This window comes from Anopheles maculipalpis, chromosome 2RL (assembly GCF_943734695.1).
Source record: "Anopheles maculipalpis chromosome 2RL, idAnoMacuDA_375_x, whole genome shotgun sequence".
NCBI classification, from domain to species: domain Eukaryota; kingdom Metazoa; phylum Arthropoda; class Insecta; order Diptera; family Culicidae; genus Anopheles; species Anopheles maculipalpis.
The window spans coordinates 34,351,268-34,379,239 of NC_064871.1; the positions used below are offsets into that span (position 1 = coordinate 34,351,268).

Genomic DNA, 27,972 nt, shown 5'->3' on the forward strand with positions numbered 1-27,972 from the left:
TCAGGCAAGTAGTGGCAAACGTGGCAGAATCCGGCCAAAGTGAGTGCTTTTTTTTAAAGAAGCGAAAAGAAAACAAACAACGAGTGCAGTGTGCAGGGTTCTTGTGTGTGAAATTTGTTGTAACTTAAGCACAACAGGGCAGTTTTTTTTTTTTTTCAAAACACATTACCTGAGTGTAGCGCAGTGCTTCTCTCTGTACGCTGTTCGATCGCGTTTCCATCATTCTCGGTTGCCATCGCAAGACGTCATCAACATCATGTACCCGTACTATGAGACCGACTGGAGCATTTTACCGCCGGAGCACAATCGAAGGTACGTATGGTCCTAATGATGGCGCAAAAAAAAAATTTTAAGAGTGACATGCGAGGGTGAACTCGTTCATGTTGTTGTCCACACGACCATAGCCACGGGTAGGAAAAACTTTCCTGACTGGTGGAAAAAGTTTTCCACAGCCGTTTGTTTTACACACGTCTGTATGAACGTGTGTGTGTGTGTGTGTGTGTGTTTCGCTTTTTCTACTCCTTTTTATGACATCCCTTCTTCCCTTAAGAGAACTTTCCTCACCGAGAACGAATGGCAAAGAAGACGAGCTGGCCTTGTTGACCTTTTTGCCTGTTGACCTACACGACTGGCGCTCGCTTCTTCGCTTCCATCGGCTGTCTCACCGGCTAGCTTTACTTCCTCCTTTTTCCAATATCCGTCACATTTGCTTCCTTTCGACTTCCTGCGTTAGTGTATTAGCCGGTTTTTTTTTTGCATCCCGTTTGCGTGTGTGAACCGTTTGCATGCGACAAACATGCGCTGCCGGATCCATTTCTCACGATTGGAAAATGGGGTTTAAATATGAAAAGAGCTCTCTCTCTCTTTCGACGAAATCTAACCGGCGACGGTGCAACATACGATCGAATGTCTCGTACGGTGCATTGGTTGGTAGCATTTGCACAACGTTGCGGTTCCATATTTTATTAGACACTTAGAGTAACGCACACGGTTGCCGCGACGCGAGGGAACCTCTCGAAAGCTGATTGCACGGTGTGTAGTGTTGGTGAAGCTGTTGAAAAATGCAACAGTCGATTCAATTTTGTGCTCTTGTTTTTTGTCCTACAACTTCAGCACATGGACACACACACACACACACACACACACACACACACACACACACACACACACACACACACACACACATACGGCTGGTCGACTTTCCCATGAACGAGTAACTGATTTGTCGTTACGTCGTCAAGCCGTCCAGGTTCTGGGACGAGTTTAAGAAGTTTTTACGATAGTGTTTGTTCGCCGTTTTACAATAACAACTTCGTTTTTGGTTTTGCAACATTAATTACAACCTTCATCGTTAAATCATTATGAAGTTTTGTTATGGTTGAAAAAATCCAAAACTTCTCTTTACTAATCGATCATAAAAATACAGCTTTACGGTTTACATATGATGACTGTGAACTATTGAAGAGGACCTTAAAGCAGATTTTATTTTTGACGTATATTTGTATATATAAATCCACATGTATCGCAATAATAATTGGAAAATCACTTGGCGGTCTTGGCCTGCTGCTAAAATACTCGAACTGCTCACAACCAAGTGCCGTCGTCTGAAATTTCAATATCCCTACCATTCCGACAAATGAATAAAGACCATCACACGATTTTAGCTAGTACGCCTCTTCTGTGAAACTTTAAGGCCTAAAACTAAACGTAAAAATGCTGTACGGATTGGGTAGTTCAGGGCCATTGGTATAACAGGATCAGTCCATCCAAAGGCTGGAAAGTTTATTAAGTTTATTTTGATGCATAATAAATCAGACAAACGTCTGGGCAAGAACCGTATGAAAGGACAACTGCTAAATAGAATACGGTCCGTTGGTAGAAGAAACAGCAGCACCGGTCTTAGGCAGGACTGGCAGAACCCAGCCGGCACACATTTTTGCTTACTTCTAACATTTTTTTTCTCCCGACAACTAACCGGCAAGCGATCGCGATACGATCGATTGACCATCGTAAGATCGCTTCCCTGGACTAGCGGTTTTCGGTGTGCCGATGGTCGGCCTCGTAGATCGTTAAGTCCAGAAGAAGAAGAAATAGAGGAAAAGAGGGCTAAACAGAATATCTCAGAATATAAGACAAATGATGGACGTTGAGGTGTGGACTATGAGACCAGCGTCCGGTGGTCAAGACAGTATTAGCGCTTATCTTCTCACGGCAGGTGCTGATATCGAATCCAGTTTCCGGCTGTGATGAAGTGAAGGAAGTCAGATATAATTTTCTCTAATTTTTTTAGAAGGCATGAAAAAAATCTGTCTAGGTTTTAGAACTATAGAAAAATAGGATGAACTGTTTATTTCTATATTTGTTTCTATGTGATTGTCTAATTTTTCTATCGTTCTTTCAACTCTCTCATTTATCTATCATACACCTAATTTATTGTAACCTTCAAATATAATATAAACCGTTCTTTTATACGATTGTTTTTAATGCATTCTGTCCGTTTGTCAGTTATATTTTTTACCTTTTTTTAACTATTTTATTCAATGAATCAATAATTGATTCATATTACGTTACAAGAACAGCAATATTGTCGTGAAGTATGTATTAAATAATTTTCAAGTACAATTGGTATATGATTTTACATTACTTCAATGAAAGTACAATTGTATTTCCACACAAATTTCACCCATTTCTTGTTATTCGTAAACCCTTTGTAATTAAAAGCGCCTCTTTATTTTTGGAATCTATTCAACTCCATGTCATTATATTTCCCACTTCCCTGTAATGGTCTTCTATCGATTACGCGCTGCTGCGGAACAACGCGAGCGACCAACATTACAATTAAACAAGCACCTTCTTCACAAAGCCTTACAAATTGTTTTATCGAGCAATCAATAACATTGTCAGTACTTCTGGAGGAAAAAAAGAAAACTTTTTCCAAATCTCCAAAGTATTCCCAAACTCGAGTCAGATGTTCTGAAAGCATTAAGGGAAGGATCGCTTTCTATTTCTTTACATGCCTGTCTCCCCTGTCTTGTATCACTTTCACTTTCTCCAATTCTATTCTATTGTGGTAATTTCCTGTTTCCTTCCCATCATTCCCTGTCCACCATTACTGAGCTTGGACAGAAAATCTAGCAGCAAAATATGAGTGTAACTTTGAATCCAGTTGATTTGATTGAACGACGCCGCATGGCAGTGCTCGAATGTTTAGTCAGCCAGCCAGTTCCGGCTTCATCAATCGTACCAGATCGATTCAGTTCCCGGACATCAGGTGTGGGTGCGTGTGTGTGTGTGTGTGTTGGTCTTTACGTGTTTACTTGTTCGACTTTCAGCAGCCAATCGGCGGCTTGGGAAAAAACCAGTCGAGGAAAACAACTTACAACTTTTTCTACCATTCAAGCATTATGTGTTTTTCGTTGCCCTTTTCCTGGAGCTTGGCAAGCTCCATCTCACATTGCTTGGGCTCCCACGATTTGTGGTTTACTTTTAAAGTCTTTAACTGTATATTGAGATGAAAGTTCCGAAGCAATGAAAACACGAAACGAAGAAAATATGCCCCGGGGAACGAATGTTTGCATTTTTTCGTGTTTCGTGTCCTTCTCCCGCTCAGATAACTTTTCCCACCAGCAGAAAACTCTAAACCTGTGTGTTTTTCCCTGGTTGACTGTATCCATTCCATTTGCTTGATGTATTCGTTCGGTCGAAATGACGAAAACCAGCGACACACTGCTGTGAGTGGTTGGATATTGACGGGCCACTTACGGTACGTTTCGTTGACGCAAAATATTAATAGCGCACAGCCAAAAGGGAGCAACATAAGTCGCTTAGATAGGGAGGGAATATGCGAATATACTTCTACGATTTTATTGATTTCTGCTGTTCTGGGTGTTCTGGTCAAAGGAAGTTTGCCACAGGCCATAAGAATAAACTTTTCCCGGTCTCAGCAAGAACGAAATCTACTCTTCCTGGGAAACAAATATGTTGTAACGGTGGGTGTATTTATTTGTTGTTGATAGTAATGGAAAAGATGGAAGGTGGTAGGGAAAGATGCACAGCATCACAGAAGGTTAGAAGTATAGAAGTGCGCATAAAAGTCATTTCATTATCTGAGCTGACATGATGCGTCATGCGTTATGTGTTGGACTGCTTTTGCTTTCTCCAAAATTGCTTCATTCTGTAAACGCTAATATCACATGCTGCTAACAGTAAACACTTAATATCACATAATTTGACAAATAAACCTCCACGCTTGTAAAATGGTCAACAATCTTTATTTTAAAAAATATTTAAAAATTCATAAGCCCAGTTATACGGCAAGATTCAATATCTAAGACGTTAAACGGTTTAAAACTCATTGCAGTTTCCAAAATGCAGAAACGTTGTATGCTTTTCATAGCCTAATTTGAATCAATTTCATTACAACTTCAACTACCCTTACGGCACAACGCACACGCCCTCTTGAAAAACTGATCTTCCAAAATATGATGGCCACATGCTGCTGAGAGCTCGTAAAACTTAACAACTATTTTAAAAGTGCCTCCAGGTGTGGAGAGCTCGTTACTGAAAGCCAGCACTACTTTGCCAGCCCATATAATGTAACCCTTTCGTTTGCGGTGACGACGAGCTCGTTATATTTTTTTGTAGTAACGGCCGAATGGCATATCGTCACCTGACTAGAATAAAACTGCAAAACATTGTTTTCAATGCTATGCTCACGCTCAAATGTTCTGTTTTCTTGTTCAGCCTAATTACCGAGCCACATTGTCGCGCGATGATCATTTAAACTAAACAGCGTACGATGGCTTGTAAAAACCATTTAAAGGCCTCTCGGTAGATCACGTTTTTCGCGTGTTTTCCTTTTAAAACAATCTTCACCTTGCCACCCTGCTGCCGTTCCACACACACCTTCAAGCACCTTTTCAGGATCGATAGGAACAGCGAACCAACGAACGGGCCCCACGAAGGTCCTACCACTACAACTGCGCTTGCTATTTCCGATTCCGATCGAATGACATGCCACGGGAGAGCAATGATGGAAATGTGCCCCCTCCCCTCACTTCTCTGTTTCCATTATTTGCAAGTCAAACTGTAGTCCCACGTTTGGATGGCTTCCGATGGTGAAAAGAATGTTTGCTGAATCGATCCCTGCCGTCGTATGCTAAATTCAATCACGCCAGTAAACGAGATGAATTTTTTAAATAAAATTCCTTCCGTTTTACCACCTTTTGCCGGTGGCCCGGTGTGGTCTGGTAGCTAGTGTTGGCAGAACGATTTGTGTAATGTACACCGCACTCGAGAAGATTTAATGCGAAATCGTCCACGGCACTAGTAAATGCTACACAGTATCATCGGTTTGCGTTGCGACAGGCAAAGGCACTTACCGGCTGTCTCCGAGATGGAATCGTGTCAATTGAACGATGAGGATAACAATCCACCGAGGGAAAATATGATCGTACCAGTACGCAACACTGGATTATTGAAAATCTCTGTTACGAAGAGCAGGGGTCGACTTACTTTTTTATTCCTGTGGGGTATGAAATTCTTGATTAGAAAATCAAAGATCTGTTTTTGCTGGGTATTTTTAAATATAACGCTGCACTGTCCATTTCGTTCTGATCAGAATCCAGAAAGACTTGGAACATTACTAGTTTAAGTTCGTTTAGATTTAATGAAATATTGATTCAAGAAAATCATAATATTTTACTTATCGAGTTTTTAGCAGCAAAGCGGTATTTTTTCTTTTTTTCTGGGCTATAAATTCGCCTACTTTCACGCATAACGCCACCCACATCAATTTATTGGTCAAATAGAGAACAATAAAGTATCACTCACAACGATGAATTGCACCAAAAAGAGCTGTGGGCTCTTCTCACGGTCAAACAGCCATGAAACAATACATGACCAATCTTTTCCGGCTGATTAGGTTACATTTAATGGTAGGACGAGCCATTCTTACTTTCGTCCGTTGCTGTGCGCGTATCTGCGTGCTCTAATAGCCAATAGTGATTGAACTTCGGAGGTTCGGGCTTTCCGGAGGAAGCGAAAGAGCACAAGAAACCCTCAAAGTGGATGCGCTCCAATGAGAAGGATTAAGGAGACGCACGGCCACCGTGTTCCGGCCGCTTGTCCGAAAGTCTACATCTTCCACGAACCGAAACAATATTAACATCGACACCATCTGATCGTGCTAGAATATGATTCGAACGATGAGAGGTACCGCCTGGCCCACAGGCGTAAAACCTGTTCGGAAAAAGCACAGATAGTCGTAGGAAAAACTGAGAAAAACTGCCCGAAACACCCTCATCATTGGGATGAGCAATTCAACAGGACAAATAGAAAAAGTGGTCCCCCAATATTGACACGATTTCCTACACCCGCAGCTTCATACCGACCCCCGACCCCCGGCTCACTGACCGGTGCTTTGCTAACCTCACGAACTTTTGCTGTTTACCCTCGAAATTAGAGCACGTGCAATTTTTCCATCCGATTATCTTCGGGCTCGAAAGTTCGTTCCGAGCGTGACAGGCGGGTGGCGGTTTGTTGGAATTGTTGATTTTCCAACCTTGCTTTCCACAGTATCCAACGAAGCGAGCGTTCAGATTTTCCAACCCTGACCAGCGTAATTTATAACCCAATCCTTTCCGATTCAATTGTTTTAATCCATTCGAAGCGCTGTCTCTTTGGTTTTCTGGTATGACGGGGTGTGCTTTACGTCGCATGTATACACCGCTTCACCGGATCGGATACACACACACACACACACACAAACATGCGTCATACGCTGCGTAACTCAACCCATGGGTGACAGCACATACCAGACGGTGAATGACAATCCTTGACAGCGTCTGCCAGATTCCGTGCTCGGAAACATAATTAATCGTTTGTTTTAGCCCGAAGCTCCTAACCCATACCACTCCCCATTTTCTGACAAACACAAACACCGAGTACCGCAAACATATGTGATGTGGGGTGAATGGACATTCCCCACATAATTTCCACCCCGCTTCGTGCACCTTGGTCCAGAAATTGCAATAAAAACAATTGGGGTTTAAGTCTGTCGTTCTAAAAGCGGCGATGGCTCGGCTAAAGATCACATTGAGAGTGTGCGCCCGTAGATGGAGGCAAGGGGTAAAACAGGCGTGACACAGAAACGGTTCAATGGTCACATGAAATATTAACCAAAAAGAGCATCTCCAAACACTCCACATCCGGTGCTCTGCTTCGGTTGGCCCATTAGGATTTGGGCTCTCGATCCGCTTTAGAGTTGGCTAAGTTTGAGGTTAAGTCCTGGTACGAGGGTTCGCGAAATGGTGTTGTTTGCAGGAATCGGATACATCCCGCGGTTGGTGGAGGTCACGAAGGAACCATTAGCGCTGGGTGGAGATACCACACAAGATGCACACGAGAAGCTTTTTCGGAATCAGAATGCCAACAAGTAAACGTGGTTAATGATCGAACGCGAAAATACCATCACCGACAGACACCGGTGTGTCGGTTCCGGTGCCAAAAAGATTACCAAGGCGAGAAAAGGCTCAGTAAAGTGTTTGTGTTGGGCACAGACTGACGTCAATAGGGTAACGTTCGTGTTTAGGTAGGAAGTACGAACAATCCTTGGGGAATTCTTCAACTTGGAGGATGTAAATTATTAAAAAAATATTTTAATTCAAATGCTACAGCGTTACGTTACTAAAAACCTCTCAGCATCTTGTGCACACAACCTGTGAAATAGTAAAACTAATAAGCACGAACCACAGTCACCGTGTTTGATATTTACTCAACACGTACGTGTTCTTTCACTTTCAAAAGCCACACATCCCCAACGTTGGTGCACACCAAACCCGTTTACCCGTACCGTCTTAATTAGCTCCGGTGTCTGAAAGTGTAATGCTAAGAAACCACAACTAACAACCTCTACCCGTCGCTAGAATACCATCAGGTGTCATCAACTGCGGTGATAGTAGAGACCGTTCGTTTCGGGAAAGTGTCAACATTGGGGTGGCGAAAGTTCGTTTGTGGTTACAGCGTCTCCCGGCGCAGGGCTGTGATGTTTGGTTCATTGAACTAGCTGTAAATGTACAGTGCACACACAAACACACCGCGGCACAGCCAGAGATCGATAGGGGGATGATATCCTGGCAGGTATCCTGGTACCAGCAATGCGTAACTGTACAGTTGACACCATTAGGTGTCACGAACTTACCAAGTTTCCTTTGAAAAGTTGTCGGTTACGCGGTTACAGTGATTTAGTGTAATGTTTGCAGAGTCTTTCTTACGGGGGCAAGGTTATTTGATGCTCTTATTTACATCATCATTGAATTAAGTGTCTAGGAATTCGCGTTGATTACGATCCAAAATGTCAATATCAGTGCTTGTCGATAGTGAGATAATGAAACACCACACTTCCATTTAGTCCTTTATCCTTTAGTCCTATAGTGTAAGCAAACTTTTCGTGTCCAAATATTGCTCGAATCTGCACCGCTCCTGCATTACAGCTTCATTGTAACTAAATTACATTATCAGAACCGCTGCTAAAGGTTCTTTCAGCTTAGAAAAGTTTTACGATTCTCTACCTAGAGCACAGAAAAAAAAAGAACAATCGCCAAGAAAATCGCCCAAGAAAAGATCGCATTGCGTTTTGCGTTTAATCCTACGGAAAATTCTCCATCCACCAGGCGCCTCCATCGACTCACCAACGTTAGTGTAACAGCGTATGGAGGTTAAGAAGCAACTCAATTCCCAGAACTGATTTTATGTTTGCGGTGCTCGATTGGGGAAATTGGCCATAAAAAAGCAAAGCAGAACGCACTAAGCCTTACGCCCAGTTCGGAAGGGCCAAATTTGCTTTCCCATTGGTGATGATTCGTTTTAAAAATAGAACGAATGGTTAATGAGCTTTCCTTTTTCTTTTTGTTTTGTTACGTGTTTTTCCACAAAAAGATCCTAATACCGTCATCAGTTTGCCGGTTATCCAGAGCTCCCTTGCCAGTGAGCTATTTACGATGCCCCGTACTTGCACTGGAGTTTTCCCTTTTCCCTAATGTATTTCTTGCCATTAGTATTCGTTTTCAGCAAATGTATTTTCAACGTTAAACAACGATTTATCGAATGGCACACAAATGGCACCGAATGCAACGCGTCGTTTACCATTTTTGCCGTTCAGCGTCATCCGGCGGACCGTAGGTTCTAGTGTGATTCGTCCGGTGCGGCCAACCCCGTTCCGAATGGTGAACATTTTGATCAACCTGTGATTTATGCATAATTTCTTCCGATTTCTTATGTTCTGCGTTGTAACAGGATGGCGCAAAACCGGGAAATGCTTTAACTGAATGGCCGAACCGTTCGTTCTCTTGATTCTCGTGCCCTTGAACGGTCGATTTGTGCCCGGATGGAGAAATGCCCCGTGGAAAAGTGCTCTCGCTGGTCCCGGCGAACGATGGCAAATTTTTGGTGTAATAAATTTCTATGACCTTCCTTACTTACTTTCGGACGGAAAGAACCCATACCAGGCGTCGACTCTTTTATCGGCATGCATTCAAGGGCTGGAGCGCTTTTTCATCCTCTTTTTTAACGGTGACCTCTAGTCCGTTAAACCGTATCACACTTCATCATGACAACTAGCCTGTACTATCCTACGCGTTGGGAGAGTAGAAATAGGACACGAAGATTTGGTTATTTCCTGACCGTAGCGTACCGGTAAACGTAGCATATTTTATTTTTATGCCAACACATTAACACTTCACTTTACGGCAAATACTATGGTGCAAGTGGGTCCGTTCGTCCTTTGGGTGATGGATGTGTAGCATCAGGGGAATGGACAGCTTGGTCAGCTCGTAAACGATTTGTCAACACGAGTCCCCGGACGAACAGTGATCGCGGATTAGTACACCAACGTCCGCGACCCAACAGTCCGTGCAGCAGCGAGTTCGATGCGTAAACCTTTGCGGTTGAGGATTGACCACAGCCTAAAAGGTGGCAAAAAGAATACGCCCAAAGCAGAATGAGGGAAAACACAAACACACAACTCCCTTCGTTTATTTTTGTTTCTAACCCTTAAAACTTCCCAAAGTTAATTCCACACAGCGCATAAACCATTCATTTTGAAAGGGAAAAGGGTACGAGATTCTTAATACCCGAAAGGATTTACGCAGCCCGGTTTGGGAAATCTCGTTTAGAATTAATTACTTTTTTTTCCTGCTGCCTGTGAGATGAGATGCTGATAACGTGCTCCGGCGATACAATTCCAATGTCACCGAGCTGTATCATGTTTGATTTATTTTGAAATGTAAATTAAAGCTTTCCTTTAATTAAACAATAAATTATTTTTTGGAACATATTTGACTGGAAACGCCCATTAGTCAGTACAGTATTGTACAGTTTAAAAGCATTCAAGTCACATTGCACAAACTTCTCAATAGGTGCACCAGCAAAACAAAACTGTTCGTTGACTTCCGTTGATGTTTCGCGCTTAATCTAGATTTCGTGATTATGTTTATCCTGGCCTTTCTGTCTGGGGGCTGAAAAGTGTCGAAATGTCCCGCAACTTGTGGTACTAATCCTACCCCTTCTCGGGCATTTACTGTTGCACTGGCAACACCCATCATAACCTATGTTTGGTGGATGTTTTTGGTGTGGTATCTTATCATCTTATCATTGCAGTAACCCAAAACCTCAGCGCCATGTTTGGTGCAAACTACCCACACAGTGCTTGTGCCATTGTGATGGGATGACAGTAGAAGATTATTACTTATCCCTCTGGGTTAGAGGTTTTCTTTTCCATTTTGAGCCTTGTTTGCGTGCAGAACTTTCCAAGTTGCATCTTACTCCACAGGCGGTAAACACTAACGATCGTTCAACGCCACGTAAGCATTGTGGTAAGATGCAACTGGTTGGTGCAATTGGGTTGACTTTTATGTTGCAAAACACACAGCCAGGCAGAAACCCTTACCAGAGCACCAGCATGATACTGTTTAACGGGGAAAGTTTTTCGTTTGACGGTGGTCTACAGCGTACACAGCAGGGCAGTACCAGCACTATTGCACATCAACAGTCGCTATATTTGGTACACGGAGAGACTGTGTATCTTATCAACAGATAAGAATACTCAACGTTCAATCTAGCGCAGTGTGTGTGTTATTGTCCCGAGTGTTGCAAGGCAAGCATAAAACTCGCCATATCTTGTTCCACGTCCTCATCGGTTTCTGGCCCTCGGAATATTGGTTTAGTCGCAAATGTATGTTTTTGAAGATGGCAAAGCATACGACTAATGTGTCCCACACTAAACTGCTCTGAATTTCTCCAGTATGCTATACCTTGCCTACCTTAGCACAACCTCACCAGAATCGATTTTATCGACATCGCTTCCACCTCATTGGAGTGTTGTCGTGCAATACTTTCCACTCTTCTGAGCTTTGTTAATGTGTGCATCATCGATCCAACCCACTTGTTCATCTACTGCGTCAGTACTGGTTCTTCGAAATAATGTACTATTTAACACTTTGTTGTAGCACGTTCAGTATGCTTTAAGTTTTCAACTCGAAACACTGCTTCACGCTTTCGCCAGATACAGGAGTACAGAACACCGGTATCAACAGAAAGCAAGATAATCATCCGCCCGATAAGACACATTTCAACGTATCCACAATCGCTGTGAAATCTCGTGCCGGGTGGAAAAATATTCAAAACGTAAGCTTGACGAATTTGAACGCCACAGATAATCATTTTGCTTTTCCCGCGCTTCAGTTCCATTTTCAAGAAATGGAAATTTTGGCCACCAATTTTGTGTACGCTCCAAAACGTTTAACAAACACTTTTAACAGGGTTTGCGTTAAGCGTTGAGGTGAGGTGGATGGGAGAAAAAGGGAAAAATCGTACCATCGTAATCGTCATAGAACGCTTAGCAGCCTGATACATACGGGGGTGAAAACTCACGGATGGAAATGATTTCGCGGAATATGCTTTCGATTTTTACGGCAAGTTCCGTTTTCTCCCACGGGGGAAATTGAAATCGAAAGGGAAAACACGAGCAGGCAGCGTTACATTTTGTCTATGTAAACACATGAACACATCGTTTGGGCGTAGATTTCGTAGAATTGATTGAATTATCGATCTACTAAAATGGTGGTGAGAATGTTACGATTTTTAAATCAATTCAATTCTAACGATCTATTTTAAATTAACCAATATGGTTGTCATGCCCCATTTGTGGAAGGTTTGTTATAATATTTTATGATTTTTTTTTAATTGATAAAATTACATGAACTGTTTTTATCTGAGTACTATATATGAATTATTAGTAAGCACTCTTTCACTCAGGCTTAATGTAAGAACTAGATTTCTTGAAGACCCTAATAAAACAATATTGTAGCTCTGTTAAAACTAGGCTTCAATCTACTTCTGTTGAATGAATTATGTTGATAAAATTTCTTAAACCTTAACTATACGGTGTAGACTCATCACACTCAAATATAATAAAAATCAAAAATTCCTTAAACCCATTTCTAGACTTTGAACTGTCTAGAAAGAGTAAAAATTTACTTACTCGACACTCTTGTTTTTCTTTGACAGTGCAGCCTCGAGATGATGCTCTTGCTATTTCTATTTTACTCAGTCCTACCCATGTAAAGACGGTTCAAACAGGATTCGATATTTGATATTAGTCATCTCAGCCGTTGGGCTTTTCCAGTTAAATATTTACCATGTATTGATGTTAGCGCTGATACAGATAAAAAGGTTTTAAGAAATACAGACTGTCATTAAAACGTAGAGAGATTGAAACCAAACTTCAACCAGAGCTTTGAACAACCTTCGAATAATTTATATTTATAAAAAAATTAATTTAATTTACTTTATATCCCGTATGGTTCAACCATTGTTTAAGGGATTTAAAGACATCTTGTAGCTTAACGCGTAGAAAAATTATAAGTTCCCTTCGTTACAGTGCTAAAAGCGATCAGTCATAGGCTTACTATTAGTATTTATAGTACAAAACTAGTAAAAGATAAGTCAAAAAATTATTTTGATCTATTTAATTGTTTGTTGATTAGTAATATTATTTGAAGAGATTACTGCAAACATCTTCAAATCACATATTTGAAGCCAAAATTGTAAAAAAGTTTTAAAAAAACAACAACATATAACATAACATAACATAACAACATATGATAAGTGAAAATTGCTGAAAAATAATAGGTAAAGACTGACCCAATAACAATCTTAAAAATAGCTTTATCATAAGAAGATCCAATTTTTATGAAATTTTCAATAAGATAATAAATTATGATGTTGCTTATACAGCCGAACACACAACAAATATAGCTGGAGGTTTTACCAAATAAAGCTTTAACCTTTGCTGCACTCCTCAGCGGTTCGAAACGAGTAAAGTTTTCACATAATGTCAAACCCACAACGATGATGTCCAGATGCTTTTTTAGGACCGTCTACCGTACTGCTTTACCGTAATGAATGAGCTCTCCCATACTGATTAGCGAAAGAGTCGACAGATTTTGGCTTCGATTTCCAATCTATTCCACAAAACTTTTCATCTCTTGAAAACCCCACGACCCTACAAACCCCCCATGTTGTTTGACGCTGATGCTTGTTCTTTTTATCCTTGTGGGTCAACGTTTCAATGCACAAAACAACGACAAAACAAAACAAGAAAAAGTGCTCAAACATATTTAACCACCCACTGAAGAAACTTTTAATTTATAATCAACGTGAGAAGTTTTTTTTTTGCGAAACGATTCTAACCTTCTCTCGATATCCTTCGGAGGCAGCAGTTAAAAAGGTGCTGAGTAAGAAAATAATTAAAATTAATAGGTTTATATAAACCCTCACGTTCGCAAGGTGGTAAAAGGTTAAATTCACTTACGATAAAGAAAAAACCTTCTCAGCGATCCTTCCATAAATTGAGATAAAATGCTCAGTACCGCTGGCTGACGGGGATAATGCTGAACACTCTACATATACAAAAAAAAAATCCCCATTGACCCACTTAATTGGACCGTTATTTATTGATTCTTACAATTTCTACCGAAACACTACAAAGTTTTGCTTATCGCCTATCCGCAGAAGCTCAATCGCACCCAGGCACGCTTCCTCGTGATTCCTTTCCCAAGGTGTACTCCTCTATTGCTCATAATCGTTTCGACACTTCCTATTGCACTGTGTCCACGAGATGGATCACTTGGTTTTCCTTTTCCTTTCTTTTTTTTTTGTAACGATTGGCTTTTGGGGGAGCACAATCGCTTAAACCCGTGGTTTCAACGGCAACCGTGGTTCGTATCGGTGGTGAGAGTGTGCTTGAGAAAATCTCACGAAAACCACTTAAGATGCTTATCGAATGACCGTAAACAAGCGAAAGTTTTCCGATGGAAGCACGCCCCACGCTCAAGCAGCCGCCCCATCCGGTGGCGTGGCGCACAGTATGCTGACGGTGGAATGTTTGCACGGAAAATCGTTTATCAGCTGCTTAGATAAACCGTTTTCCTTTCGAAAATCGCCCACTTCTGGTTGCGAGCTGATTCGGAAAGGTTTGGAAAAGGATTTGCTTGTTTGATTGAACCTACAACCTACGTACTGTTAACTGAATTGATACTAGAATCCACGATAATCACTTTATAAACTGATAACAAAATAAAAACACACCGCCCAGCAGTATCTGTTTTAATTTTTTCTGGTAGAGTTTTTCTCTAACCTGGCTGGAAAGTTTAAACAAAGCAGAGAGCAGAGAGAGAATTTTAATTAAAGGTAAAACTTTCAGGACACTTTAAACGAAGTTAGCTTTTTCTTTCCTTTGCCTTCCTCCAAACTGTATTCCCCTATATTTCGATCGGTTTTACCTGATTAATGCATTGTTAGGTTATGCTTAACATCGTTTAACTTGCTACCCATCCAGATCCAATAACCAGGCCGTGTGCTGTTAAGCGGTTTTCCATTGTTGTGCAAAATTTTCTCCCAAACCTTAGGAAAAGTTTTTTCTTATGAAAAGTTTTCTTTCTCCCATTCCTTTCACGCTGCTTTCGTAGGACAACTGTCAGCGGTGTGTAAATTCCACCGTGAGCACGAAAACTTTCCTCCCAAAACGTTTGCAAAATCTGTTGCAAATTAGATTCCTTCATTCAAATCAGTACCAGTTTCAAGCCCAGCTTCACAATCCGATCCTATTTTGCTAGCATATAATTGCCACCAGTGCACTAGCTTTGGTGTGCTCGGCGAACGTCGTAGCAACCGGTGTTAAATTTCCTATTGACTTGACTCGAACCATTTGGTTCTGCATTGGCCGGACGTGCTGTCGTCCCCCGTGTCAACCCGGACGACTCCTGAAAACGGAAATGGAAAGCATGATGGAAAAACATAGCCTTAACAGTTCTCCTCCATTTTTGTAGAGCATGAGCTCCGCTGCGCAAGCACGCCGATACGATCGTTCGGTGCTATTTTGGCGCCTTTTGTACTTGGCTTCATCAGCTGGCAAAAGCTGAAAGCACTTGTCATTAGTTCATTCCGATTTCATCTCACATCCTTGAAACGAATGTTTCCTGCCACCAATTTCCTTCGACAAGCGAAGAAACAAAAGCAAAACAATTACACTTTTTCGCAACGCTTTTCCATCGGTCTCCCGGTAGGTTCGGGAAGAGAGTGAAAGAGAGTTTGAAATTTTAAATCCTGAAATTTGAAGATTAATTGCTGGGAAAGATTCGGCGGAAACGTTTTTAATTGTTCGTTCGGAATGCGCGTGACGACAGCGATGGTGTGCTGTTATGGGTTTAATCTCCTGAAATGGATTTTATTGCGAAGCGTCTGCAAATACGTGCGTTACGAAAAAGTTGTCTTTAGCATAATCTGCTCCGGAGCAGGTTTAACATGACTGAGCGTTAAAACGTTTAAGTGAAGTTGGATGTAAATTGGACATTAAAGCGTCTTCGTTAGCACGAGCTGTATTAAATCAAACAAAAATGTCGCTCACAATGAAAGGATCCAACGTCTAATGGATCGGCCTTGCTTCAAATAACAAAAACATGAACTTTAGTGGTGACTTGCGGTTAGTTATAGTTTCCGTTTGGGTGATGTAGGAAAGACAACTCGACACTATGCATGTTTTACCTTCATCAATGTCAACCATGCCGCAAGCCCGATTTTTTTCCTGTTCGTTCTTGGTACCATTTCCACTGTACACAAGATTCGACGTATATCATCGTACCAAATTAGCTTCTTATTCATTACCTGCCATCGCCATGCAGCACGTGGTGATTCGTGCACCCCGTGCTGCTCCTCAAAACTATCAACTAGAATCTCGGTTTCTTCCAAACTAAAAAAAAGCCTATCGCATGGTAAAATTTATTTACCTTTCATGCTACTCTATCACCATTCGGAAACGTTCCCAAAGTGGGACGAAATATCCCGAGAATGTCCCAAGTGTCCCACAGAACAAATGTTAGGTTGCCGCACGTTTCCCTGGGTACATGGGATAGGCTCATCAAAGGTAAAATATTCTCCTATTTCCCTACAGTCTTCGGCTCGTCGGTTCTTGGGAAACCTTTTTTCCATTTCCCATCACTGTCGTTTGTGCAATGACCCTGGTGAGTACCGACCGGCACCAAAACGGGCTTGTGAACTGTTTTTGATCGTTTTCTGGAGCAGCTTGCTTGTGCCGCACTACCATGGTAGTATTTCGTTTTATTTTTATTTCAACTTTACATACACACACACACATACAAATATGCAAAAACAAACCTGAATGTTGAATAAAATGATATCCGCCGGGGGTTTTGCCTATGTGCTTGGAACGGCGTACCAGAAACGTTTGGAACGCTTTTTCTGCACCACCACCTTTTTTAAGCTCTTTGAATTTGCGTGTCGCTCTGTGTGTATATTTGTTTCGGTTTGAGGCGATGATCATTCTGTGCAACAAGCACCACAAACCCCAGCCACATTTTGTTTGTTTTCACCCGACTGGAAGCTTATTGGGCGGTGGCATGACATTTTGGAGCAGCAAGTGACAGTAAGTACAGAGAATTCTGAAGCTTGCAGCTTTAAGAGAAGAATATAAACCCGAAAAGAAAAACCTCTTCCTTTAACTCTTCCAATGTCCTGCCTCATACGCTCGCTTTGTTTTAACGAACGTGGGATTTGTGGACAATTTCTACTGAGCTCTGTCACTTACCAAACATCGGGCAAACAAAATATCCTATTACAGTCGATACTAAACAAATAAGCCCCTTTGTTAGCAGGTAGACGACCGACACGACCCTCCTTACGATGGGAATGATGATATGCTGGTCTAACAAAATTAGATCGAAAAAATAAGGACAACCGTACGCCATTTACTGAATTGAACCAGTTACGCTTATGCTATCTTTGCCCGATTAGTAATGAGAGTTGATTGGATATTTTGTTTTCTCTCTCTCTCTGCTCAAACATGACTTCAACCTTGTTCTCTAATCGTTACACTACTACATTAACCATAGCTTTACACATATATGCCTGGGAAATTAAGGAACCGCTACCGTTAACAACCTATCGTTAAAATGATGCGCACACGTTCAATGGAACAGTAACAAGCAGTCGAACGTAGTCATTGCGTCTGGTAAATCGATAAAATGAAACGAACGAAAATGCGTTCTTTTGGGGGCGGAAAAATTTAGGAAACAGCAACAAGCAGAAACAAAAGCCTAGTTGTCGAAGAAGAGATAAAAAAAACTGGTCGACCTACCGATCAATACTTGTCCATTTTTCTCCCCCCCTTGCGCGATATGAGTCGATAACGATTTTTCCAACGATCGATTCACATTGTCATCATACACACTGTTGTTGTCTGTTGGTCAGCGTGACCCTTACCTTGCCGTGCTCGGTGATACAGCAAGTCCAAAGCTGCGATCCAAAATCAACCAGCTACTACTGCCTACAGTTCCATATTTTCCAATTCCACACAAAACCCACCCCAGGTTTCAATCGGAGTCAGCAATGTCGAGTTAATAAGCGGTGGAACATGTTACACGTCTTGTGTGTATGTGTGCATTTTTTGCTATGGTTTATCCGTACCACAACGTTACAACGTTGGATAAGATAAAAAAAAAAACAAAAAACCACATCGAAACGGTAAAAACGATGATGACACAAAATGGCTCGTGCCCTGTTATGGTTTAGATTTGTGGAAATTGTGAAGCAGAATGTCAACGGGCGTACGGTTGCAGTTTGTTGTGATTGTGCTTCGGGAGGTGATAAAAAATAATGAATATGTGGAAAACCGATGGTACAGGTGTAAATTGCCGTTTGACTTACGGTTCGAAATATTGATCCTGACAACGGGGTTTTCTACGCCGAAATAAAAAGGATTCTGTGAACAATCATCAACAGTACGGAGTTGAAGCGTTGTCAACAAAGTCAATCAATTCTGTTTCTGTGGACTTTATTTGGGAACAAGCGGATTAATGGAAATCGTTTTTTTAAACTTAAATTGTCTTATTTTGAATAGTGTCTGTTCTAGCTAGTCTAGAAACCCTGTTTATCTGTAGATGCAAACTTCAGACTATTTTCTTCAGAACTATTTTCCCAATAGCTCCCAACAATTCAATCATGTCGGAACTATTGGAATTAACTAACTTGTCTTGTTCTGATCTCGGAAGTCCATTGCTGTGATCACAATTTAGGCGTGTGTGCATGCTGATGCTTCATAATGAGACATTGCGATTTCCTGGTGTCTATCCTCTCATTTTGTGGACTGACTCCTTATAGGAAGAGAAGCATGGCCTGCTATCCGAAGCGGTTCATTATGTTGCATTGTATGGCTAATTTCCGACTATTTCTTTTTATTAGAATAACAAGCCACTCTTCAATCAAAACTCTAGCCTACCTCCATTTTGATGCAAGAGCCAAATATTTTCATGATGCTATCCACAAAACATTCATCCTCAATTCCATTCCTCAGTAAAAGTTTGATTAATTTCACGATGCAGTTTGGAACTCCATAAGAGTAAGATCAAGTAAACAAACCCTTCATTTTGGAGTTTTGCAAGCGTTTTTCAAACAATGGGGTGATATGCGCTTCAAATAGCAATCTTCCAAAAAAGGGTTTCATCTCTTTCATAAGAAACTATGGATAATATATTCCACCCGCACACATTGAAACGTCTCTGTTCAAAAACCTTTTCCTTCGCACGGTATGAAACTATTTTCTCAACTGTTACTCGCGGTTTGCTGCTGCAAATCAGCCACACGAAACTGTACGCTGCATGCGGAGAATACTCCACATGAGCACAAAGTCCATTATCAAGCAAACTGCTCATACGTTTGATCACTTCTTTCGTATTTTCTTCAACTTTGTTCGAGAAAATAAATCTTCCCAGAAACGGGCAAATTCACAGCTGCCGGTACCATCCTTCTACCATCATATCATACGTCGACAGCTATTTGTGCACCCTCCGGAAGAAATATGATTTCAATTCCGTCCAGGCAAGAGGATTTATAAGAGGCAAATATGGTACTCAAGTGCAGTCGAGTTCACTTTCGAAGCCGATAAATATTTGCTCCGGTAACTCAATCTTCTATCAATCCCGCAATCTATCGAGATGTCTTCATCCCTATGCACGACTGTGAAAAGTGATCATATGTAATTATTATATTTTTCTTCTCCCTCTTAACCCCATTAGGGCGGTAGAAAAAGATTGTGCAAAAGAGCCAAAAAGCTACCCCCAGATAGTGATTAGTTTTGCTCACCGTAGCACTGTGGGAGCTTCCCACAGTGCATTCATCGAGGCCAAATCCCATTTCGCCGAGCATATTCCCCTTTGTAGAAACGTACAGAGCTTCAGCTCAAAAGACACGGCTGACACAAGACTATCAGACTAAAAGATCACTCTCGAAGTCAGGATAAATGAAGCCAGCGGGAAAAGGGGACCAATTGGGGAAGGATAATCGGCACAAGAAATGTATGCCTGCCATTCAAAGCGGGTCACGAGGAAACCGTGGGAGACCCATGCATGCCTTCCATTCGGTACCCTCGAAAGGCGAACTGGTGCTGCAAATTTATGGCTTCACTACCGTACGGCGAAGCGTCCAATTCTGGGGCCCGCACAAACACTGGGTATGAATATTTGACGATTTGGACGCACCGAAAAGCGTTCGAGAAGCACGGAGACGACGTAAATGGTTCCAACGATGATACGCCAGCGCGTACCCGGTAGAAGCCGATGCCAAATGAAGCTCGGATACGCTTTCTGGGTATCTCCTTTTTCTTGTCGTGGTCTAATTTTGCGTGCAACAGCTGTTTGATTCGTTCAAGCTGAACACACCCGGGTAGACGAACTGTGGTTGAGCAATAGTTCGGAGCACAGACAGACAGTTTCTGCGTTTCGTTCCAATAAACTGATGGAGGAGAAAAATCGCATTTGACAAGGTTCAATTTTCGGGTACGTGTACATTAGGCTTTCGTACACCAATTGGTGGAGCACATGGCAAAATGTGATCTGAATTTAGTCTTTTACAAGAGTCAGGAATGCTTAAGGATAATTTTGAGCACAGTTATCGTAATCCTAAAAACCCGTGAATGCTCGTTAACAATTTTAGTTTTGTTATTACTTGTAATGGCAGAATAGTCTTCTTATTTTTCTTCTTCTCCTTCTACTTTTTCTTGGCTTAACGATTTTCCAGGTCACGGCGCTTGTTGCGTCCAGCAACAGAGCCTCTCCTGTTTCGCGTTTCGGATAACACAGTTTTTGACAATGCAGAAAGTAACACGTTGATAACTTTTCAAAACCTATATTCAAATTTTACTGTAGTTTTCCGCTGCGTGATGAAGAAGGGCTAAATTATCGCGCGCGCCTTCCGTTCCTTCCGCTAACGCTGCGGTCAATAACCCTTCAACACCAACATAACCTCGTCCGACAGCTTATCCTTCCGTATTTTTCGTATTCTCCCTGACAGTTGGATAAACAGTCCTTACTACGGGGGATCGACCCAGAAGAGATTTGGGGGGAGAATAGTATATCTAATACACATGCAATAGTTTTTGCTTTCTAAATTTCAACTTCACATTTGCAATATTTTAGGAGCTTATTTTTGACATTAATACTTTCTTTCATTAACCCACGCATACATGATCAGTAATACAAGCGAGGTATAAAAGCATCTTACAAGTGTAAGACAGAAAACAGTAGGGTTTGAGTTCAGGGAGTAAAGTAGATCACAGATCGTAAATCGTTCTCAGTAATAGTTATGATTTTTTTTTTTTTTTTACTCATAAGGGACGGCCAGGCCGTATTGCTAATAGTTATGATTTTATTGTGCAAAGAAAAATTCGAACCTTATACTTATTTTCAACACTATTGCATACACGCATGCACTATAATCAAAGCCAGCATTACATCAAAGGCCAGAGTACTTCTTTTCAAAAATATCATTGCTTGAAGTGTGAAAATACTAGTCTTCATTCCGAGTCCTTCATTATTGTACATAGCAAGAATGAAGGGAATCCTCCAACAATTCAAAAGAAAGCGATCCATTTTTCCAGTACTTACAATCCAGTCCAGACTGATAAATTCAAGCGAGTACCATAAACAAGACTTCCGCAATTGGACCAGTGCCTGGGTGAATTGCCTACCGGCCATGTATTTGTTTGCACCACACACAGTTCCTTATTTTCCTACTGTTGTACTTCAAACATCACTTCATGCTGGACGATACCGCAACTACTTGTTTGTGGAAGAGGATATGCAGCCACAGCACGAAGATAAAGTCAAAACTGTGACAATGTCCCAAAACCACAGTTCATCGGACCCTGGTGTATGTTTCTGTATGCCAGCAGATTGAATGCTTGGCACGTATTCCGGTCGGTTTCTTTTCTTTCTCCGCCTGCTGCCTTATCGCGAAGGAAGCGGGCGTCACGTTTGAGCGCCAACCATCAATCAAACGAACTGTGTGGATCGTCGTCAGAGGACCTCCAACCTGACGGGTGGGGTCAACTGGAATGGAAATCCTCTTCGACCATCTGTTGTACGCAAGCTGGTTGTAGGTGTTTTTTTTTTCATCTCTTTACTCAAAAGATGAACACTACTTCCCTTGAATGTGTTTCAAATTTCATCCCAGTGCCGCTTTGCAACGATGACGAAGGAAAAATGGAACTGTGCAGTTTTGCCTTACAGTAAGCTAGACGAAAGGCGATCCAGGAAATATGATACTTTGTCACTATTGACAGTTATTAAATTTGTTCATGCATTTTGTGAGATAGGCTACTGTACACGGTTCAACAACTAGCTAACTACGCGTGAGCGGATTTTTGTTTCCCAAAACTACATTTTTCTTCCAAATGGAGACGCCTGGTTGACGTCAATGCATTACAATTTCATCTAATACCACGTTTATGCGCACCCCTCGGGTATTTGGCACAATGGAAGTGAAATATTTCGATGATAATGTACCGGCATTATTACCCATCCACGCAGGATTAAAACCATCTTTCCATCTGGTTTTCTTGACGATAATGTAATGATAATGGCGAAAAAAGGAAAGAGATCTCCTTTTTTTCGGTAGCGTTGCTGTTTCACCCCAAGTGCGAATCTTTGATGTATTTATCAAAGTGGTGTTGCTCAAATATTCAAACCCCTCACGGGATGGATGCTTAAGCAAATAATTTATGGACTATCATTTTGTGGTTTATGACCCTGACACGGCTTGTTTCACACTCTTGTGCGGGCTGCGCTGTTCCCAAACGGCAGCTGTGCTTTAATCAAATAAAACCCACATCATCCAAGGAATGCTGGCAGCCACACAGTCAATACTGACCTACAAATCGTTGCGTATTTGCATGTGGTTTTGCTGTTCGCTTTATTTCATATACTGCTCTTTCTTTCTCGCTTTGTTGTTTGTTGCTGTATCCATTTAAACATACTTTTTGATGTAGTTACTGCACCCAGATTAGTCGTAGGGCATGGATAAAGGAAGCCGAGTAAACCCAATGGTTGTACAAAATAACGGCTTGTGGGATTTGCTGTGGTATGGGCGTCCCTTTGACGGTCTATGTTTCTGCTCATGACCTCTCTGTTGCGTTTGCCTCTGACACGTAAACTGATTACGAAATTGAAGCATGCTGTAAATGAGAGTTAGAGGCCGTTCTTTGGGCCCATTTACAACCCTCGGTTCGACGGAGGATTTTCTTTCTTTGCTTGATTGGGTTGTTCTAATAAAACTGTGATCGTTGTATGATGAGATAAATAATGCTTTTTATTTCATACAGTCAATGAACACCGCTTAAGACAAGCAGGTATAGTTCATTTTAGATACAATAAAATAAAATAATTGGATAAAACAAACCTACTCGAATTTTCAACGATAGTTTCTACAATTTGTGAACAAAACTTCTTTCAAACCCCCAAACTCATTAATATCTCCTAGGGCAAACCACATAAAAGGATCCTAGGGTTGGTGCAAGCTAAATAGGATAAACGACACCTAAAGGCACAACGTTGGTGCTAGACGCTCATGCAAGACGTATTCTCAACACCTTCCTAAACTAATGATGATGAAAAATAGCCCGTAGACGAGCCAACCCGAAGCTGCTGGCTTTTGACGCTCGTAAAGAGAGATCCGAGCAAGAATAATTTAAGCAATAATGAGTTTGGCCTTTTTTGCCGCACGCTACAAGTTGATTAAATTCATTCATTTTACGATCGGTGCGTAGCAAAAAAAAAGGTTACTTTCGATGAAATTCCTTCCTACAATATCAGTATCAAAAATTAATCTGAAAAAAAGCTTTACTTTTGGGTGCTATGAAACAAATACATATATTAATCTTGATTGTTTGTATTATTCATTCAATTACAGATACAGTCCTGGCCTGACCATCAACAATATCAAACAGGTGATCAACGAAACAATCGAAACCAACATCTGTGAGTATGCGGCAACAGTTTGACTAGACTGGAACGATACAAAATAATATTTATTGACTTGCAGTACGCAAACCCGCCCCTACACGCTTGCGAGAGCTGATTCGACAGATCCGTGCCTGTCGAACAGCGGCCGAGGAGCGGGCGGTGGTCAACACAGAATGTGCCTACATCCGAAGTACCTTCCGCGAGACGGACTGCATCTGGAAGTGTCGCAATATGGCGAAGCTGCTGTACATCCACATGCTTGGCTATCCGGCACATTTCGGACAGGTGGAATGCCTCAAGCTGGCCGCAAGCTCTAAATACACTGACAAGCGGATAGGTTACCTGGGCGCGATGCTGCTGTTGGACGAGCGAACCGACGTGCACGTGCTGCTTACGAATTGCCTTAAAAAGTAAGTAAACTTGACAGAGAAGATGTGCTACCGCTAGTTACTTTTGGCATTAAAAAATAATTTCTGAAGCGTCATTAAAAATGAGCAATTTTAGGGTTAAACTAGGGCCTCTTCATGACACGGCGCCCATAATGAGGCGAGACATTAATTATTTTTTCCCTCCAAAACACAAACTCCTGAAAAAGGCTCTACAGAATGTTGTGGCTTTTGCTGTTCAATTTAAACAAACGCTGATCATACTAATGCAAGCCTACCGGGTGCACTTTAACGACTGCTTTAAGTGTGTAACTTTTGCGGCACACTTTTGTGATTTTAGCTTATGTAAAATCACTGCATCTTTGCTGTTTGGATAATGGCTATTTTGAATTAAGTATCCCCATCTTCATGCCGTAATTAATTCGTTAATTCCATTTTAACTAGTATTACCTCTTCTTCTTCTTCTTGGCTTAACGATTTACTAACGGTTTACTAAACTTACTGATATCACGTATTAGGATAGCAAGTCCTTACTCGGTCAGCCTTGGGGGAACGATCCCGGATGGGATTTGAACTATTGCCGTTTTCACAATACCACCGGGCCGCGATAGTTAAGCGATGCTTTCGCCTGATAAACAAACCAATACGTAAAAAAAGTACTCTTGAATAATAAAGTTATTGAATTACTACGCACCAGTTTCAAACACGTCTTGATCGTCGTAATGTCGTAAAAAATAAATGGCAGGTCAGGACTGTTGTATTGATGATACATCCATGCTACTCCCAGTGAAATGGAAGTTGACATTGGAAGAGGCAAAAGTTTTTCTTCAAGTATGTCAGTAAGGTCTTCAGATATTGCAAACCCACAATAATTTAATTACCGCTTTTAAACTCACTTTAATGTTTCCTTTTTGACTCCATCCAGCGATCTCAACAGTCCCACCCAATTTGTCGTAGGTACTGCACTTTGCACACTGGCCGCCATTGCATCGCCCGAGATGGCTCGGGATCTGTGCAACGATGTTGAACGTCTGATCGTGTCTACTAATGCGTTCCTGCGCAAAAAAGCGATCCTATGTGCCTTTCGCTTTGTACGACGCGTCCCGGAACTGATGGAAGATTATCTGCCCAAGTGTGAAGTATTCCTGGCGGACAAAAACCACGGAATCCTGATCGCTACCATCACGCTTATCACCGAGATGTGCGAACAGAGTGTGGCCGTGCTGCGGTATTTTAAATCCATCATACCTACCCTGGTGCGCATGCTCAAATCGCTCACGGTGACCGGCTACTCGCCCGAGCATCTAGTAAGCGGTGTAAGCGATCCGTTTCTGCAAGTTAAGATTCTTCGTCTGTTGCGTGTACTCGGTCACGGGGATCCAGCGCAATCGGAAATTATGAACGACGTTCTAGCGCAGGTCGCCACCAGTACGGAAACGAGCAAAAATGCAGGCAATGCCATCCTGTACGAAACGGTACTCACCATTATGAACGTCGAATCGGAAAACAGTTTGCGTGTGCTGGCAGTTAACATACTCGGACGTTTTCTGCTAAATAACGACAAAAACATACGCTTCATCGGGCTGCTAACGCTGGTTAAGACCGTGCATAAGGACATGACGGCGGTACAGCGCCATCGCATAACGATCCTCGAGTGCCTTTCGGATGGTGATCCATCGATACAGCGATGTGCCATGGAACTGTCTTTCACCCTCATCAACACACAGAACATCGAGATGGTTGTGCGGGAGCTGTTGCGCTACCTCGAATCAACCGACGCCGAAATGAAAGCGCTCTGTAGCAGTAAGATCGTACTAGCGGCCGAAACGTACTCGCCCTCGATTCGTTGGCATCTCGATGTGCTCTTAAGAATTCTCACAATTGTAAGTAGAGAAACATGCATGAAAAAAATTGCTTTTGCTAGTGATATCATCATCATTAACAGGCCGGAAACAACATCAGAGACGATGTGATTTCATCGACTATCCAGCTCATCTCGAACAGCCCACAGCACGAGCAGCGTTTCATTACCGACAAAATGTGGGAAGCCATCATGAACATGAACCAGCTCGAGAACCGACAACCGTTGGTGCAAGTGGCCGTATGGACGATTGGCGAGTACGGTGAAGCCGGTGGATTTGATGGTAAGCTTTGTGGTTTGAATGGTTATCATATCAGCTTTGGTCAATCATGGTCACCAATCAATACTCTAGTGGTTAACGGAAAAAGCGTGTTACAGGGACACCCCGTACCAATAAATACTAATTTGAAGATGCATTAATAATAACGATCCCATTCGCCCATTTGGTATTCATATTTCGGTTCATGCTCGTTAGAAATTTTGGTCTAAAGGGCTATCCGAAACTGGTTCAATACACGAACCATTATCGATTAGTTGGCAAATTGTAGTTACATTTTCCTTTTCTTTTTTATTTATCTCTCTCTCTCTCTCTCTCTCTCTCGTGCTACAAAAACCGCAGAGTTCGAGCTAATTGAACACTATCGGCAACTGTTGTGGGCACCGCAGCTTTCAATCACCACCAAACAGTACATCCTGGTGTCGTTGGCAAAGATAAGCGTTCGAATAAATGGCTGTACACCGTAAGGCTCATGTTATTCTAATGATATTATACAAACACAACCTGTTAATGATAACTTTTCGTTTCTACCATCTTTAGCGAAATTCAAAACATCATCAACTCCTTCAGGGTGCACATGAACATCGATCTGCAACAGCGAGCAAACGAATTTTCGCAACTATTTACCAACTATAAACATCTCCGAAACTCGTTGCTGGAAAAAATGCCAAAACTAAAGCTAACGGAGCTGACCACTTCGGAGTACAATGCTGACTTTGCAGCCCCACAGTCAACGGAAGTTGAAGAGCAACAGGAAGAACCGGCAGCTGTACAGGAACCATCGGTAAGTTCAGTATTTTAGTATGAATTTTGCAACATAAAATAATCTTTTCCCCATTACTTCTAGAACCAAGATATATTGCTGGATTTACTGGGAGATTGTTTCAGCAGCGATGGTAACGGTAATAACGCACTCGCCGTCGTTCCTGTTCCACAATCGGCTGCTGTCACGACGCAACCGTACTATCCTCCAACGACAAGCTTTAATCAAGCCGGGTTGTCCTCATACAACAATAACGTGCCGATGGCAATGGCAGGAACCACCGACAGCATAATGGATCTGCTAGGCCTTGCAGCAGCCTCATCAGCACCTAATCAAACGCATCAGACAATCCCTTACACATCGTTCGGAACAATTGCATCGATACCTTCGATCGACGTGTATCATAAAGACGACATCTACATCCGATTCTTTATTCATCCCACCGTGGAAGATCAGCAGCCATCGTCCACTGCAACGGCCCGTATCACCGTTCAAACAACCAACGGATCGCAAGCGACGATCGAAAAGTTCCTCTTTCAGGCAGCGGTTCCGAAATCGTTTGTACTGACGCTACGTGAACCTTCGAGCACAGTGATGCCACCGGGTGGAACGATCATGCAGGATCTACTGATCGCACGCCAAACACCACCCAGCCAAGGAGGACCGGGACTGCGCATGAAGGTTAGGTTTTCGTACGAAGTCGAAAACTATTCCATGATGGAGCAGATCGATGTGAACGAGTTTCCGAGCGGTTTTCTACGCTAGCGTATGTAAAAATGGTCGTTAAGAAGGCAACATATTTAGGAGAGTAAAGTTGG

General features: G+C 42.0%; 2 protein-coding genes across 2 annotated transcripts in view; one reads left to right on the forward strand and one right to left on the reverse strand.

Moving 5' to 3' along the window:
• The window catches only part of LOC126559420 (uncharacterized), a 252,847-nt gene that overhangs the window by 175,149 nt on the left and 49,726 nt on the right, over positions 1 to 27,972 (reverse strand). The window lies entirely within an intron of this gene.
• LOC126557041 (AP-1 complex subunit gamma-1-like) lies at positions 197 to 27,927 on the forward strand. Its single transcript, XM_050212680.1, has 8 exons — positions 197 to 312; positions 23,815 to 23,882; positions 23,947 to 24,277; positions 25,179 to 26,136; positions 26,199 to 26,397; positions 26,734 to 26,854; positions 26,932 to 27,175; positions 27,239 to 27,927. Exons 1-8 carry the CDS (start codon positions 257 to 259, stop codon positions 27,917 to 27,919), a joined length of 2,658 nt encoding a protein of 885 aa, XP_050068637.1. The 5' UTR covers positions 197 to 256; the 3' UTR covers positions 27,920 to 27,927.

Excerpts from the sequence above, each read along its gene's own strand:
- LOC126557041 (XM_050212680.1), top strand. The coding sequence starts at position 257 with ATGTACCCGTACTATGAGACCGACTGGAGCATTTTACCGCCGGAGCAC. Across the intron at positions 24,278-25,178 it reads CTTACGAATTGCCTTAAAAA|CGATCTCAACAGTCCCACCC; the intron begins GTAAGTAAACTT and ends GACTCCATCCAG. Across the intron at positions 26,855-26,931 it reads CGAATAAATGGCTGTACACC|CGAAATTCAAAACATCATCA; the intron begins GTAAGGCTCATG and ends TACCATCTTTAG.